The sequence below is a fragment of the Pagrus major genome, chromosome 4 (assembly GCF_040436345.1).
Source record: "Pagrus major chromosome 4, Pma_NU_1.0".
Lineage (NCBI taxonomy): Eukaryota > Metazoa > Chordata > Actinopteri > Spariformes > Sparidae > Pagrus > Pagrus major.
The window spans coordinates 17284964-17300791 of record NC_133218.1 but is presented as its reverse complement, the minus strand read 5'-3'; the positions used below and the strand labels follow the sequence as shown (position 1 = coordinate 17300791).

At 40.2% G+C, this 15828-nt stretch overlaps 1 protein-coding gene across 1 annotated transcript; it reads right to left on the bottom strand.

Moving 5' to 3' along the window:
• Positions 1 to 1598: 1598 nt before the first annotated feature.
• Positions 1599 to 12986, bottom strand: LOC140994997 (peroxidasin homolog). Its single transcript, XM_073464876.1, has 12 exons — positions 12847 to 12986; positions 11984 to 12156; positions 11590 to 11806; positions 7583 to 7747; positions 6212 to 6331; positions 5836 to 6000; positions 4459 to 4578; positions 4083 to 4247; positions 3799 to 3918; positions 3423 to 3587; positions 2598 to 2714; positions 1599 to 2464 (listed from the first exon to the last, which is right to left on the bottom strand). The coding sequence occupies exons 1-12, from the start codon at positions 12908 to 12910 to the stop codon at positions 2358 to 2360; spliced, it is 1698 nt and encodes a 565-aa protein (XP_073320977.1). The 5' UTR covers positions 12911 to 12986; the 3' UTR covers positions 1599 to 2357.
• Positions 12987 to 15828: the final 2842 nt, after the last annotated feature.

Sequence of the window (15828 nt, the reverse complement as noted above, 5' to 3'; positions counted from 1 at the left end):
TGCAGCTGTGGAAGCTCGGTAAGGCGCAAAGAAAGAGAGGCAAATATTTCTTCAGGAGTAACTCACCCAGGCACAGAAGAGTCAAGGTAGAAATCCTCCCCTCCATAGTCAAGACTTTTATTATCTTCATCCAACGTCACTGATTCTTCTCTGTCTGCTTTCTCTCTCTAAATGAAACACACATTTAACGGCATCGATTGAGAGATGAGCCTGGTGGGTGTGCCCCCAAATCATGACCTGACTTGACTTGACTTTTTTTTTATTGAAGCGGGACGTGTTTTTTCTTTGCTGAATTATCTGCAGTTTGGATGAAAACTGCGCTCCTGATAGAGAATAACAACAAAACCAGTCTCTGGCTTCCATCTGCTGTTGACAGTGCCATCTCAATTAAGTGCATGCTTTTGGTTAAATCTTGAGCGCTCATATAAAAAGAAGAGAAAGTGTTTTTCAACAGCAGAAAACACAGATCACCTCAAGCGACTCAGCCTCAAGCTGCACTGTGTGTCTGTGCTGCAGCACCGCTCAGTGGATGTGACTGGAACAATGCTCTTCATCCGGCTGTTCAGGAATGGAACAAGCCGACACATGATGGGAATGTGTCATTACCTTCTCACCCTCATGTCTATGAAAGTCAGGTGACATTTCTGGAGCTTCACAGCAAAACAACACTGCAAGTAGATGAGGACGCAGCTCTTCTGGTCAGGGCCGTAGCTGCCGTTGAGGCCACTGAGGTCATGAGGTCATGTCCTCGGTATTGTTTTCTGTCTTTGATATCTTAATACATATATATATTTGTTAAGACATAATGATATCTATCATATCATTAAAATAAACAATTATATATAATTAAAAACGGCAAATTTGTAGTTAATTAAACTTAATTTAACAGTTATTTCGTTGTTCACAAGCAATTAAATGCTTCATAAATGACTTATTAGCAATTGTTTGTTGGAAAGTTGCAATTGATGTTCATAACAATAAATACTGTGTGGTTCATTTATAAACATTATTTGGATGAGTTGCAAATGATCCATGTTATTGTTTCCTAACAGTAAAATCACTGAACTATAAATTGACCATTTATTACTGATGGTTATTATAAAGTGTTACCCATGTGAATGCTCTTATTTTGCACATTTTATATTAATATTTAAATTGTATTATCTATCTATCTATCTATCTATCTATCTATCTATCTATCTATCTATCTATCTATCTATCTATCTATCTATCTATCTATCTATCTATCTATCTATTTGTTACTTATCTTCTTCTTCGTCTGTTGGAATCTGAGTCCAATTTTCAAATATGTGCTGGTACTGATATTTTTTTCGAAGCAACTATAGTCTTCAAAATGTTCTTGATGTATGGGTGGGGGTGGGGGGCATGATCTCAGTATTTCTAAAATCCTGCTTCTGGTGTAATCCAAGTCTCCAGAAGCCCCAAAACCCCAAATTACATAGGCCTACATCTTACAGGGGTCCGATCATAAAACTGCAACACTCAATGAATTTAGGAATACAATAAAATACACACATACCACAACACATCACCACATGTAAAACCTACATCAAAAATACAATTGACAACATCAAGTAGGCTAATAAACTTTATTACATATGTAACATGAGGGCTCATTTGTGGTGAGTGGACTACTCTTCATAGAAAGAGACAGCAGGATGGAGACGGATAACTTCTTTAGCAGTGCCCTTAATATTTCCCATGAGCTGCTCCACAGTAACAACCTCACATCCTATCTCTCACACAGGATACTGAACTAACCAATCAGGAGCCAGCAGGACTTGGACTAAGGTAAATGCGAGCAAATCAGAGAGGCATATTTAACAGGTTATTGTAACTGCATGTAAATATGCCAATAATGGTTGTGTTAACATAAATCTACAAATAGCCAGCTGTGTACACAATGTAAATATATTTTTAGCAAATGAAGTCAAACCTGAGTTAACCTAAATTAACTTAACTTCTGAAATACATGAATTAGCTTTACAGTACTTCTGAAACTTAAACATATATTAAAATATACAGACTACAACAGTAGTTTGCTGTGGATCACTGTTATTCCTCTATGCTGACGGAGACAACAGTTAATGAAAGCACATCTGTGAAAACTCTCTGATGAGGTGTGTTTGCAATAGGCAAAGCTGGCAAAGTGGTTGACACAGAAAGTTTCCTCTTCATGATCTACCTCCTCGTGTCATGGGCTGCTTTGTAGCACTTTTTTGTGGTTTCATGACCTGCTGCAGTAGCTTAATTAGAACATTTAAATGTAAACATGATACTGACTGAGCTTTAACATCTCCGGGGAGAAGAACGATGCATATTTTAATGCATTGTCTTCAAGATGTATTCTTCTTGCAGCAGCAACAGATGACGATGATGAGTACGATCAATGCGGCGACGACTCCACCAATGATTCCTGCAGTGGGATCAGTGTTCTTGGAAGCTGCAGGAAGGAAGACGAGTTGGGAGAAGAAGAAGGAAGCGTATTTTAATGCATCGTTGGCAAGATGTATTTTTTGAAAATACTAAGTTCACAGATTGTTAATGAGAAGGTGTTATAAGAAGGTTTTGCTCACGTGGCATGACTGAGAGGGTGATGTTGCAGGTTGCAGAGCGGATCTTGTTACTTGAGGTGCAGATGAAGTATCCTGATGTATCTGTGGAGATATCGTACAGCGACAGGATGCCTCCCTCTGAAAGACAGTGACACACAGCAATACTGTCATTATTTTATTGGCATCGTATATTATGTTATATATTTTTTCATTAAATACTACAGAGTTTTCTGCTCATAAAAAAATCCAAGCGTGCTCGATGAATAATTAATGCTATTTAAAGTAGTTCCTGGGATTGTCAGTGTAAATTTTGGTTGTATAAAGGTATGATGCAGTAGAGTGAGATGGTAGTTTGGTAGGTCCTAATCAAAATAGACTAAATCGTGACTACTTTTACGTTACCTCACGATACTTTTCCATTTCATCCCAATATTTTTTTCCTTGTGTTCCTTCTACGCAGCGTAATTCTGGATCAATCACATCAACCTCTTCAGCCTCTCCCCCAGTCTCCCCACTGCTCCTTTTTGGGTCACTCAACCTTCAGAGCCCCTCTTCACTGCAGAGTGTCTCTGGGCGGCAGGCTGCCGCTGCTGCCGGGCTGCCCTGCTGCTGCTCTGCCACCCAGCCTGTCTGCTTTACATAACGAGCCCAGAGACACTGCAGCTGTGACAGTCAAAAAGGTCGGTGTGTTTACTGGCAGGGCAACTACTACTCACAATACGCTGCATCAGCTCCGCCTCTGGCCAAATGCGAGAAAACCTCAAGTACAACCCATTAACACCAGAGAACTATTATATTTTTTCCAGACTTGATAGTCCCATCAGAATTGGTGTCACTGATACTTACTGTCGGTTGTTCTGGGATCTGCACCATGGGGCATGTTCTTGAAGTCTCGACTTTCCCACTTGTAGGTGGGTTGTGGAGACCCTTTCTCAGACACACACGTCAGGTTAATGTTCTGGCCATACTCTACCTTACCCTGGATCTTACAGATGGGCGTAGATGGAGCAACTGGTAAAAAAAGTAAATATGAATAAATAACTAACTCATACAACTTGTTATAACATAAAGATGCCAGCTGATAGATGATACTGACTGAGGTTTAACATCTCTGGGGAGAAGGAGAAAGATGTATATTTTAATGCATTTTTGTCAAGATTTATTGGGAATACTAAGTTTCCAGATTGTTAATAAGAATGTGTAATAAGAGGGTTTTGCTCACTTGGAGGGTCGACTGAGAGGGTGATGTTGCAGGTGGCAGAGCGGATCTTGTTAGATGACGTGCAGGTATAGTGTCCTGATATGTCTCTGGAGATTTGGTAAAGAGACAGGATGCCTCCCTCTGAAAGACAACAAGACAAACACACATCAATGCTATCATGATTTTATTGCTGCTTTATCTTCTATATCTTTTAGTAAAATTAAAATGTACGTGACCCTCACTCTCATCATGACCAGAGGTGAGTAAACCTTTCTTATAGTCCCGTCAGTGTCACTGATACTTACTGTCGGTTGTTCTTGGATTTGGAACATGGGGCATGTTCCTGAAGTCTCGACTTTCCCACTTATAGGTGGGTTGTGGCAAGCCTTCCTCAGACACACACGTCAGGTTAATGTTCTGGCCATACTCTACCTTACCCTGGATCTTACAGATGGGTGTAGATGGAGCAACTGGTAAAAAAAGTAAATATGAATAAATAACCAACTCATACAACTTGTTATAACATAAAGATGCCAGCTGATAGATGATACTGACTAAGGTTTAACATCTCTGGGGAGAAGGAGAAAGATGTATATTTTAATGCATTTTTGTCAAGATTTATTGGGAATACTAAGTTTCCAGATTGTTAATGAGAATGTGTAATAAGAGGGTTGTGCTTACTTGGAGGGTCGACTGAGAGGGTGATGTTGCAGGTGGCAGAGCGGATCTTGTTAGATGAAGTGCAGGTATAGTGTCCTGATGTGTCTCTGGAGATTTGATAAAGAGACAGGATGCCTCCCTCTGAAAGATAACAAGACAAACACAAATCAACGCTATCATGATTTTATTGCCGCCTTATCTTCTATATCTTTTAGTAAAATTCTGCAGCGTTTTCTGCTCATAAAAAAATCCAAGGGTGCTCAATCAGCAGACGCTTTGGGTTGGTGGACACCTGACCTATCAACCCAAAGTGTGATGTGATTTTGGTAATACAAAGGAGAGAATGCAGAAGAATGAAATAGTAGTTAGGTCTGTCCTAGTCAAACGTGTTTGTTTCAGTTAGGTCTTTAAAAAACCTAAAATGTAGTGAATGTTTTAGTCCTGAAAGTATTGGCCAAGCAACAGCCTCTGAATTTTTTTTTTTTGAAAGTCTAGTTAGTGCCACCGAATCTCCAAATGTACACCTTACTCTTTGTTGGTGTTCAGAAACGTGACAGTGTAGTCTTCAGATTCGTAAGAGCTACACACAGATCCTGTGGTTCAGCTTTAACCCTTGTGTGGTGTTCATATTTTTGTTATTCAGCCAGTGTTAGTGGGTCTGGTGGACCTTCGCATTTTTGGGTTTTTAATTCAACACAATCAAACAATTTTACGTTAAAATACTCAACAGATGTTTACTTCATCCCAATTACAAGCAATATAAACAGCATATATGGTTCATATTTGCCCTTTACCTTTGTTAGATCACATTTATGAAGTGCTACTCGTTTTAAATAAAGAATAGTTCCTGCAAGACAGAGGTTAAAATGTGCAGGAATGTGAGAGCAGACGGTGTTGGTGCTTGAATTTTGCAACAATGTTGCAACCTTGTGCAGGAACGGCAGGGGCAGAAACACAACACACACACACACACACACACACACACACACACACACACACACACACACACACACACACACACACACACACGCCCTGGGTCCAGTGGACCCGAACATCCTGTATGTAATGTAAATGTGTAGGGGGGGTGTACAGTGTGTGGTCATTGAAAATGTGTTCTGATATATGTTCTTCACAGAAAATGAGCCAAGGCCAATGAGTCTGAGTTTGAAAAAATAATTAATCGTATCATTTTTCTTTCGATAAAAAATGAAAACGGGTCCCACAGACCCGAACACCATACAAGGGTTAAACATAAATGCAGTTGAGGATTGACTCAAAAGTGACCGTGAAACAGAGGTTAAGCTTACAACTTGTAGAGAGTGACGTGACCCTCACTCTCATCATGACCAGAGGTGAGTAAACCTTTCTTATAGTCCCGTCAGTGTCACTGATACTTACTGTCGGTTGTTCTTGGATTTGGAACATGGGGCATGTTCCTGAAGTCTCGACTTTCCCACTTATAGGTGGGTTGTGGCAAGCCTTCCTCAGACACACACGTCAGGTTGATGTTCTCGCCGTACTCTACCTTACCCTGGATCTTACAGATGGGTGTAGATGGAGCAACTGGTAAAAAAAGTAAATATGAATAAATAACTAACTCATACAACTTGTTATAACATAACGATGCCAGCTGATAGATAATACTGACTGAGCTTTAACATCTCTGGGGAGAAGGAGAAAGATGTATATTTTAATACATTTTTGTCAAGATTTATTGGGAATACTAAGTTTCCAGATTGTTAATGAGAATGTGTAATAAGAGGGTTTTGCTCACTTGGAGGGTCAACTGAGAGGGTGATGTTGCAGGTGGCAGAGCGGATCTTGTTAGCTGACATGCAGATGTAGTGTCCTGATGTGTCTCTGGAGATTTGGTAAAGAGACAGGATGCCTCCCTCTGAAAGACAACAAGACAAACACATATCAATGCTATCATGATTTTATTGCTGCCTTATCTTATATATCTTTTAGTAAAATTCTGCAGTGTTTTCTGCTCATAAAAAAATCTAAGGGTGCTCAATCAGCAGACGCTTTGGGTTGGTGGACACCTGACCTATCAACCCAAAGTGTGATGTGATTTTGGTAATACAAAGCAGAGAATGCAGAAGAGTGAAATAGTAGTTAGGTCTGTCCTAGTCAAACGTGTTTGTTTCAGTTAGGTCTTTAAAAAACCTAAAATGTAGTGAATGTTTTAGTCCTGAAAGTATTGGCCAGGCAACAGCCTCTGAATTTTTTTTTTGAAAGTCTAGTTAGTGCCACCGAATCTCCAAATGTACACCTTACTCTTTGTTGGTGTTCAGAAACGTGACAGTGTAGTCTTCAGATTCGTGAGAGCTACACACAGATCCTGTGGTTCAGCTTTAACCCTTGTGTGGTGTTCATATTTTTGTTATTCAGCCAGTGTTAGTGGGTCTGGTGGACCTTCGCATTTTTGGGTTTTTAATTCAACACAATCAAACAATTTTACGTTAAAATACTCAACAGATGTTTACTTCATCCCAATTACAAGCAATATAAACAGCATATATGGTTAATATTTGCCCTTTACCTTTGTTAGATCACATTTATGAAGTGCTACTCGTTTTAAATAAAGAATAGTTCCTGCAAGACAGAGGTTAAAATGTGCAGGATTATGAAAGCAGACCGTGTTGGTGCTTGAATTTTGCAACAATTTTGCAACCTTGTGCAGGAACGGCAGGGGCAGAAACACAACACACACACACACACACACACACACACACACACACACACACACACACACAGACACACTCACACACGTGCCCTGGGTCCAGCGGACCCGAACATCCTGTATGTAATGTAAATGTGTAGGGGGGGTGTACAGTGTGTGGTCATTGAAAATGTGTTCTGATATATGTTCTTCACAGAAAATGAGCCAAGGCCAATGAGTCTGAGTTTGAAAAAATAATGAATCGTATCATTTTTCTTTCGATAAAAAGTGAAAACGGGTCCCAAAGACCCGAACACCATACAAGGGTTAAACATAAATGCAGTTGAGGATTGACTCGAAAGTGACCGTGAGACAGAGGTTAAGCTTACAACTTGTAGAGAGTGATGTGACCCTCACTCTCATCATGACCAGAGGTGAGTAAACCTTTCTTATAGCCCTGTCAGTGTCACTGATACTTACTGTCAGTTGTTCTGGGATCTGCAACATGGGGCATGTTCCTGAAGTCTCGACTTTCCCACTTATAGGTGGGTTGTGGCAAGCCTTCCTCAGACACACACGTCAGGTTGATGTTCTCGCCGTACTCAACCTTACCCTGGATCTTACAGATGGGCGTAGATGGAGCAACTAGGAAAAAAAGGAAATATGAATAAAGAAAAAGGTCACTTTCTCTCACTTTGATAGATAATCAGTGTTGGGGAGTAACATGTACCGGCGTTACGTATTCAGAATACAAATTATGAGCAACTGTATTCTGTTTCAGTTACAATTTAAATAGATGGTATTCAGAATTCAGTTACATTGTTGAAATCAATGGATTACATGACGGTACTTCTCTGTTTCACAAGTTTATTCACTCTCTAAATAAATTACGGCAACTCGATTCATTTCCCAGAAGCCCCAACATGAAAATGAATGAAAATGAGCTAGCACTATTTGCGTGATCATTCACAATGGAGTCGGAAGAGGAGCAGGAGCTAGAGGTAGAGCTGGAGTTGGAGCCAGCACAACAGAGCCAGGGCAAGAATGCGTTTCTATCTTTGAAATTCAAACAGCATTTCACATTAAAGAAAGAGAAGGGAGAACGAAATATAACTGTGCAGTGCAACCTCTGCTTGCCAGCAACCAACCTCCTTTCAGCGTCCAAGGACTTTAATTAGCCAGGGGTAGTTGTCTGCTGCAATTTTACTGGTCACCTTGCTATTTTATAGTTGTCAGGTAGCTACCTGCTTAGTTGATGTGCGACTTTACATTCTCATGTGTGCTGATTTACTAGCCCCAGAGCCGTTGAAAGACTGACTAGCCCTATTTGACATGCTAGCTAATGTTAGCTAAAATTAGCTTGTGTTAGCTTAGACTGCATATGAGTATGCGTAATGATTACTGTGAAGTGTAATGACACCATCAGCACCTCTAGGATGTTGTATTTAGCCTAGAGAGTAACCTCCTGTATAGGCCTACAATAGTCCTCTTTATTCTTCCCAGCATAAAACAATTTCAGTGTTATTAATTTGTGCTCTCTCTGTCTTTCTTTATTTTAGAGGAAGCATTCCAGTGTCTTGCAAAGAGCAGAAATGCCATCAGATGATGGTGGTGAACGAAGTGCCATGTCCACCACACCTCCTCTCAAACAAGCAACACTTAGCACCTCAGCAATCACCCAAAGGAAAGTACACTCCTTGGTTCTTGAGTTCATAATTGCAGATGCCCTTTTCATTAGTGGAGAATGCCCCATTCCGTAAGATGATCGAAGGAATTAGTGGGGGTAGGACACCCATGTGCAGAAAAACATTGATGCTGTGCATTGAAAGGGGATCTCAAAATATGAAGGAGGCACTTACTGAAACTCTTCAGGATGTTCAAACTGTGTGCAAAACAGCAGATATATGGACGGCTCATCATAGGAGTTTCATGGGAATCATGTGTCACTGGATTGAGCCAGAGACATTAGATCGAAAGTCTGCTGCTTTGGCATGTGAAAGGATAAGGGGCCGCCACACCTGTGATGTCATTGCTGCCAAAATTAGTCATGTTCATGCAGAATTCCAGATCCAAGGCAAAGTCAGTGCCACAGTCACTGACAATGGTAGCAATTTCGTTAAGGCATTCAATGAATATGGAGGGTGTGAAATGGATGATGAGATGGATAGCACGGGTGATGTGCAGTTTGCTGATGTCTCTGCAGTTCTTCAGGAGGAGCAAGAGGAAGAGGAGCTAAACTTTTTTTTGCCACCTCACCATCGATGTGCCGCGCATACTTTGAATCTTGTTGCCGCGACTGATCTTGACAAAGTTGCCTCACAGGGTGTTTCTCGAAAATGATACAGAAGTGCAATGTCAAAATGTGCTGCAACTTGGAATAATTCCAGTGTCTTGCAAAGAGCAGAAATGCCATCAGATGATGGTGGTGAACGAAGTGCCATGTCCACCACACCTCCTCTCAAACAAGCAACACTTAGCACCTCAGCAATCACCCAAAGGAAAGTAAACTCCTTGGTTCTTGAGTTCATAATTGCAGATGTGCAGCCCTTTTCATTAGTGGGGAATGCCCCATTCCATAAGATGATCGAAGGAATTAGTGGGGGTAGGACACCCATGTGCAGAAAAACATTGATGCTGCGCATTGAAAGGGGATCTGATCTTGACAAAGTTGCCTCACAGGGTGTTTCTCGAAAATTATACAGAATTGCAATGTCAAAATGTGCTGCAATCTGGAATAAGGCTCATCGCTCATCAGGTGCTGCTGATGCAATTGAGGAAATTGCCCAAAGGAGATCTGTGGTTGCTTCAGTGACTAGGTGGAGCTCAGAGTATCATGCAATCAAGAAGTTAATGAGTCTCACTGAGAGCCAGCTCAATGGAATCTGTGACCATCTGAAAGTGGCCAAACTGCATCCTCAAGAGACAATGTTTCTAAAAGAGTACACAGCCATTCTGAAACGTCTTGCCTACTCAATCAACCTGCTCCAGGGAGAACAGGAATGTTACTTTGGACACATAGTTCCCACCATTCTCAGCCTAAAAGCCAAGTTAGCTGAAAAGTTGACACAAGTGCAGTTCTCAACCCACATCCTCTCAGCTGTTATCAAAGCCATTGACACTTGATTCGGGCAGTTGTTGGCCTCCCATGAGGCAAGGATGGCGGCTTCCACCATCCCAAAGTTTCGACTGTGGTGGCTTGCTGATGAAGAGAGGGCAGCCATGAAAAAAGCAATGGTCCAAGAGACTCGTCTTCTTCACACAGAGCCTTCTGAGGATGTCTGCACCACTGGAAATGCCACAGTTGGAGGTGATCCAGAAGATGATGACAACTTTTTCACTTTTGAGACAGCACAGATGACAAGTTCATCAGCGGAGGAAGAGGTGCAGAGGTATCTCCAAGATCCAGACAAGTCATTGGCTTCATTGAAGATGTATCCAATGATCAGAGCCCTCTTCTTAATGTACAATACTACTCTGCCATCAAGTGCTCCTGTCGAGCGGCTCTTTAGCTAGGGAAAACTTATTTTCACTCCACACTTCTGTTCACTTCTGTTTTGTATTGAAGGACCGTTATTAGTGTGTCATTCTTAATAGAAGAACATTAATGTGAATATAATCAGCTGTAACAATCTCTTTTATGGCATGTTTCATATCATCCTTTTATGTTTTTATCCTGTAAAATCAGGAAAATGGTAAGGTGCTTTTTATTTTAAGATGATAAGTTGCAACACCTTTGCACTTACTTGCTCAGTGAAAAAAATGTTAGATGTAACAGCAAATTCTGTACAGAAACAGAATATTTTATGTTTGTCCATTTTCCCACTTTTGACAGCTGAGTAAATAAAGAAACTGAAAAGGGAAAATTGGTCAATTCTTCTCCTTTTTTAACCAAGCAAAACATCTTTTGCGTTAACATACCCTTACAGTCTTTGTTCCTCTAAAGCAATTTATATATATATAAAATATATTGCACTTTCAGGGAGACTTGGGCCTAACACATTCAGCCAGTTGGAACAGAAGAACACACCAGAATAGGCCTGTTTAGTACGCAGGATTTGATTGCTGCATTCCTACATTTATAAAATGCAATTCAATGTGGAAGTAATCCAAGTATTCAGAATACGTTACTCAGATCGAGTAATGTAACGGAATACGTTACAGATTACATTTTTGATTCTGTAACGGTATACATTTTGAAAGTATCCTTCCCAACACTGTAGATGATGTAAAATGAGTGTTGCGACATAAAGATGCCAGCTGGTAATACAGTGAAGTGGTGAAGTTGGCAAAGTGGTCAACACGGAAAGTTTCCTTTTCATGGTCAACTTACATTTAAATGCAAAACATGATACTGACCGAACTTAAACATTTTAAATACATACAGTATAATACCTGATATTAAGCTCAATGGAAACCCAGACTAAAGATGCAATACTCAAGTCTTTTTCCCACTTTAAAACACTAATTTGAAAACAATGAAATGTTACCTAGAACCACCAAACGTGCCGTGTCAGCCGGTTTGCCTTCGTCATCACCCGGGATCTGGACTCGACACTCAAACACCTTGTTGTCTGCTAGTGTGATGGAGGACAGTTTCAGGTTGGCCCTTCCCTTTGCAACATCCACGTCCAGGGATACCCGACCTTCATACAGTGGTTTGATGTCAGTAATTGCAACAGGAGAATAATAAGTGAGGATCAGGGTCTGTTAGAGAACGACAGCATCAGAGGAACATTAAAAGAGGAAGAAAGCAAAGTTCTCTTGTCTTCTTATTGTTCTTATTCATAATACCGTCATACTGAATTATGCTCAAGTTAATAGAGAATCACAGGCACATACAGTGTATACATATAAAGACAAAACACATTGTAGTAGTCTGACCTCTTGAGCACCAGCTTGTGTAGCCTCAGCAGACCATGAGATGACAACTAGTTTGCTCCCATTTAATGGGGCTTTGGGTGTGAAGCTGCAGGGCAGTGTGATGTTGTCACCTCTGGCATGCTCATATACCTCCTGTGGGATGTTCACCTGGAGGGCACCAACACCTGATAGCACTGTTAGTTTTAAAAACAGACAATAATGATCAACATTTAGCTGCATCTACATCTGCTGTGGTTAAACTGATGAAGTCATGTTAAAGGTGCAAAATGTAAGAATTTTTGTTTAAAACATCCAAAAATGAACTAATATTTTCAAAAGAATGTGAAGAAACATTCGGTCAGTGACAGCTATGTATTGTGTTGAAGAGATATCTATTGAAGCCTTGAAAAACACTATCTCTGTTTTTGAATTTGTGCCGTTTGTGGAAAAGAGGAAGACATTTTAAGACTTTGGGCTCTGGGAACTTGTGACGGGCATTTTACAGGCCTAGACCAAAAACTTTACCCATTGATCAAGAAAAAAATAAATAAAAGAAAATCTAAATAATTAAAAAATACATTAAAATAATGGCTAGGTGTAACCCTCGCTGAGTTTGATTGTTGCTCAAATGTTTGAAACAAGTCTCACATGCCTTTAACACCAAAACAATTCAATAAGGTTGCGTATATGTGAAAGGAAATGGGTCTAGTTGAAAGCATACTAATAACTGATGATGTTGATTTCTAGTTTCTTTTCCTAAATGTTATTTTTTTGCTAATATTATTTTTGGTAATAAAGGTGAACTTCATAACAAGTCACCTGCAGCTGTGGAAGCTCGGTAAGGCAAAAGAAAGGAGGCAAATATTTCTTCAGGAGTAACTCACCCAGGCACAGAAGAGTCAAGGTAGAAATCCTCCCCTCCATAGTCAAGACTTTTATTATCTTCATCCAACGTCACTGATTCTTCTCTGTCTGCTTTCTCTCTCTAAATGAAACACACATTTAACGGCATCGATTGAGAGATGAGCCTGGTGGGTGTGCCCCCAAATCATGACCTGACTTGGCTTGACTTTTTTTTTATTGAAGCGGGACGTGTTTTTTCTTTGCTGAATTATCTGCAGTTTGGATGAAAACTGCGCTCCTGATAGAGAATAACAACAAAACCAGTCTCTGGCTTCCATCTGCTGTTGACAGTGCCATCTCAATTAAGTGCATGCTTTTGGTTAAATCTTGAGCGCTCATATAAAAAGAAGAGAAAGTGTTTTTCAACAGCAGAAAACACAGATCACCTCAAGCGACTCAGCCTCAAGCTGCACTGTGTGTCTGTGCTGCAGCACCGCTCAGTGGATGTGACTGGAACAATGCTCTTCATCCTGCTGTTCAGGAACGGAACAAGCCGACACATGATGGGAATGTGTCATTACCTTCTCACCCTCATGTCTATGAAAGTCAGGTGACATTTCTGGAGCTTCACAGCAAAACAACGTTGCAAGTAGATGAGGACGCAGCTCTTCTGGTCAGGGCCGTAGCTGCCATTGAGGCCACTGAGGTCATTTTTTTCTGTCATTGATATCTTAATACATATATATATTTGTTAAGACCAGTGACGTGCGGTCAGGAGAGGCAGGGGAGGCAGAGCCTCACCTGTCATCATGGAAAAAATAAAATATATAATAAACAAATAAATTAAATTGTTATATTTATCAAATGGTTTGAACTATAAACTAATTTTCCATTTAACTTAAACAATTTGGATTGTTTTTTATTAAAAATCGCTGAATTTTCGCATTCCCGTTCAAATGCGGGGAAGAGACGCACGGTGAGGCAGCAGCAAGCTGAGCCTCACCTTGGATTGCGCAATCCCTCACAAACTGTGCTCTGCCATGCAATGAGAGCGTGTCACTGTCTCTGTATGTCGCCAATCAAATGTTTCAAACACTTTTAATATATGCCCCCCCTGACTTCCCATAGTTTAGCTGATGTATATAATATATGTGTATAGCCTGTTTCGTGTGCTCAGCGATCTTACAACGGCAGTGAAGAGGCACTGGGTGAGGCAGGCAGTTCTCTTGCCTCAAAGTAGGGGGCGCTCGTGAGCCCAGAACTTCTAAATGCTACTCCGCAGCTGCAGAGTAAGTGACGGCGAGCTAGCAACAATCTTAGAGTCCATGGTTACGAGCGAGTCAAGTGCAGGGATATTTTTCCCCCTCTCTCCCCGCCTGGATTTACAATGGAGGATTTTATATCCAAGCTCAAACAATTTTCTAAACTAGACTTTCAATCGAAACAGGAGGTAATAAATAAAGGAAGACCAACACCGGAGCTGAAAGGTTTGCTTCAGACTAACGTTACGGACCGCTGTGCATGTGTATATGTGTGTGTGTGTGTGTGTCCGAATTAAGAAAACCAAATTAATGCAGAAATCACGTAATGGAAATGCTACTGCCAGCGAGTCTAATGCAACACTGACGACTGTTTTATAAAATAAAAATAAAAACAAATGCCCATAACAGCAGCAGTTGCCGTGGCAGGGCAGTGACTGCCTCAGACACCGGCAACTGGAGTAAAGGCAGGAAGTGCCACTACTAGCTGCCGCTGCCACGATTTGAGCCAGCCCTTGCTGGTAAATGGTGAATAATCTACTCTGTTGGGTTCATATATTTGTAAATCTGATTCTGATGGAGTCAGTGCCTCACCAGCCATGAACCTCACCTCACGTCACTGGTTAAGACATAATGATATCTATCATATCATTAAAATAAACAATTATATATAATTAAAAACGGCAAATTTGTAGTTAATTAAACTTAATTTAACAGTTATTTCGTTGTTCACAAGCAATTAAATGCTTTATAAACGACTTATTAGCAATTGTTTGTTGGAAAGTTGCAATTGATGTTCATAACAATAAATACTGTGTGGTTCATTTATAAACATTATTTGGATGAGTTGCAAATGATCCATGTTATTGTTTCCTAACAGTAAAATCACTGAACTATAAATTGACCATTTATTACTGATGGTTATTATAAAGTGTTACCCATGTGAATGCTCTTATTTTGCACATTTTATATTAATATTTAAATTGTATTATCTATCTATCTATCTATCTATCTATCTATCTATCTATCTATCTATCTATCTATCTATCTATCTATCTGTTACTTATCTTCTTCTTCGTCTGTTGGAATCTGAGTCCAATTTTCAAATATGTGCTGGTACTGATATTTTTTTCGAAGCAACTATAGTCTTCAAAATGTTATTGATGTATGGGTGGGGGTGGGGGGCATGATCTCAGTATTTCTAAAATCCTGCTTCTGGTGTAATCCAAGTCTCCAGAAGCCCCAAAACCCCAAATTACATAGGCCTACATCTTACAGGGGTCCGATCATAAAACTGCAACACTCAATGAATTTAGAAATACAATAAAATACACACATACCACAACACATCACCACATGTAAAACCTACATCAAAAATACAATTGACAACATCAAGTAGGCTAATAAACTTTATTACATATGTAACATGAGGGCTCATTTGTGGTGAGTGGACTACTCTTCATAGAAAGAGACAGCAGGATGGAGACGGATAACTTCTTTAGCAGTGCCCTTAATATCTCCCATGGGCTGCTCCACAGTAACAACCCCACATCCTATCTCTCACACACGATACTGAACTAACCAATCAGGAGCCAGCAGGACTTGGACTAAGGTAAATGTGAGCAAAGCAGAATGGCCCATTCAACAGGTTACTGTTGTAACTGCATGTAAATATGCCAATAATGGTTGTGTTAACATAAATCTACAAATAGCCAGCTGTGTTTAAGCTTAATTAGAACACTTAAATGTAAACATGATACTGAC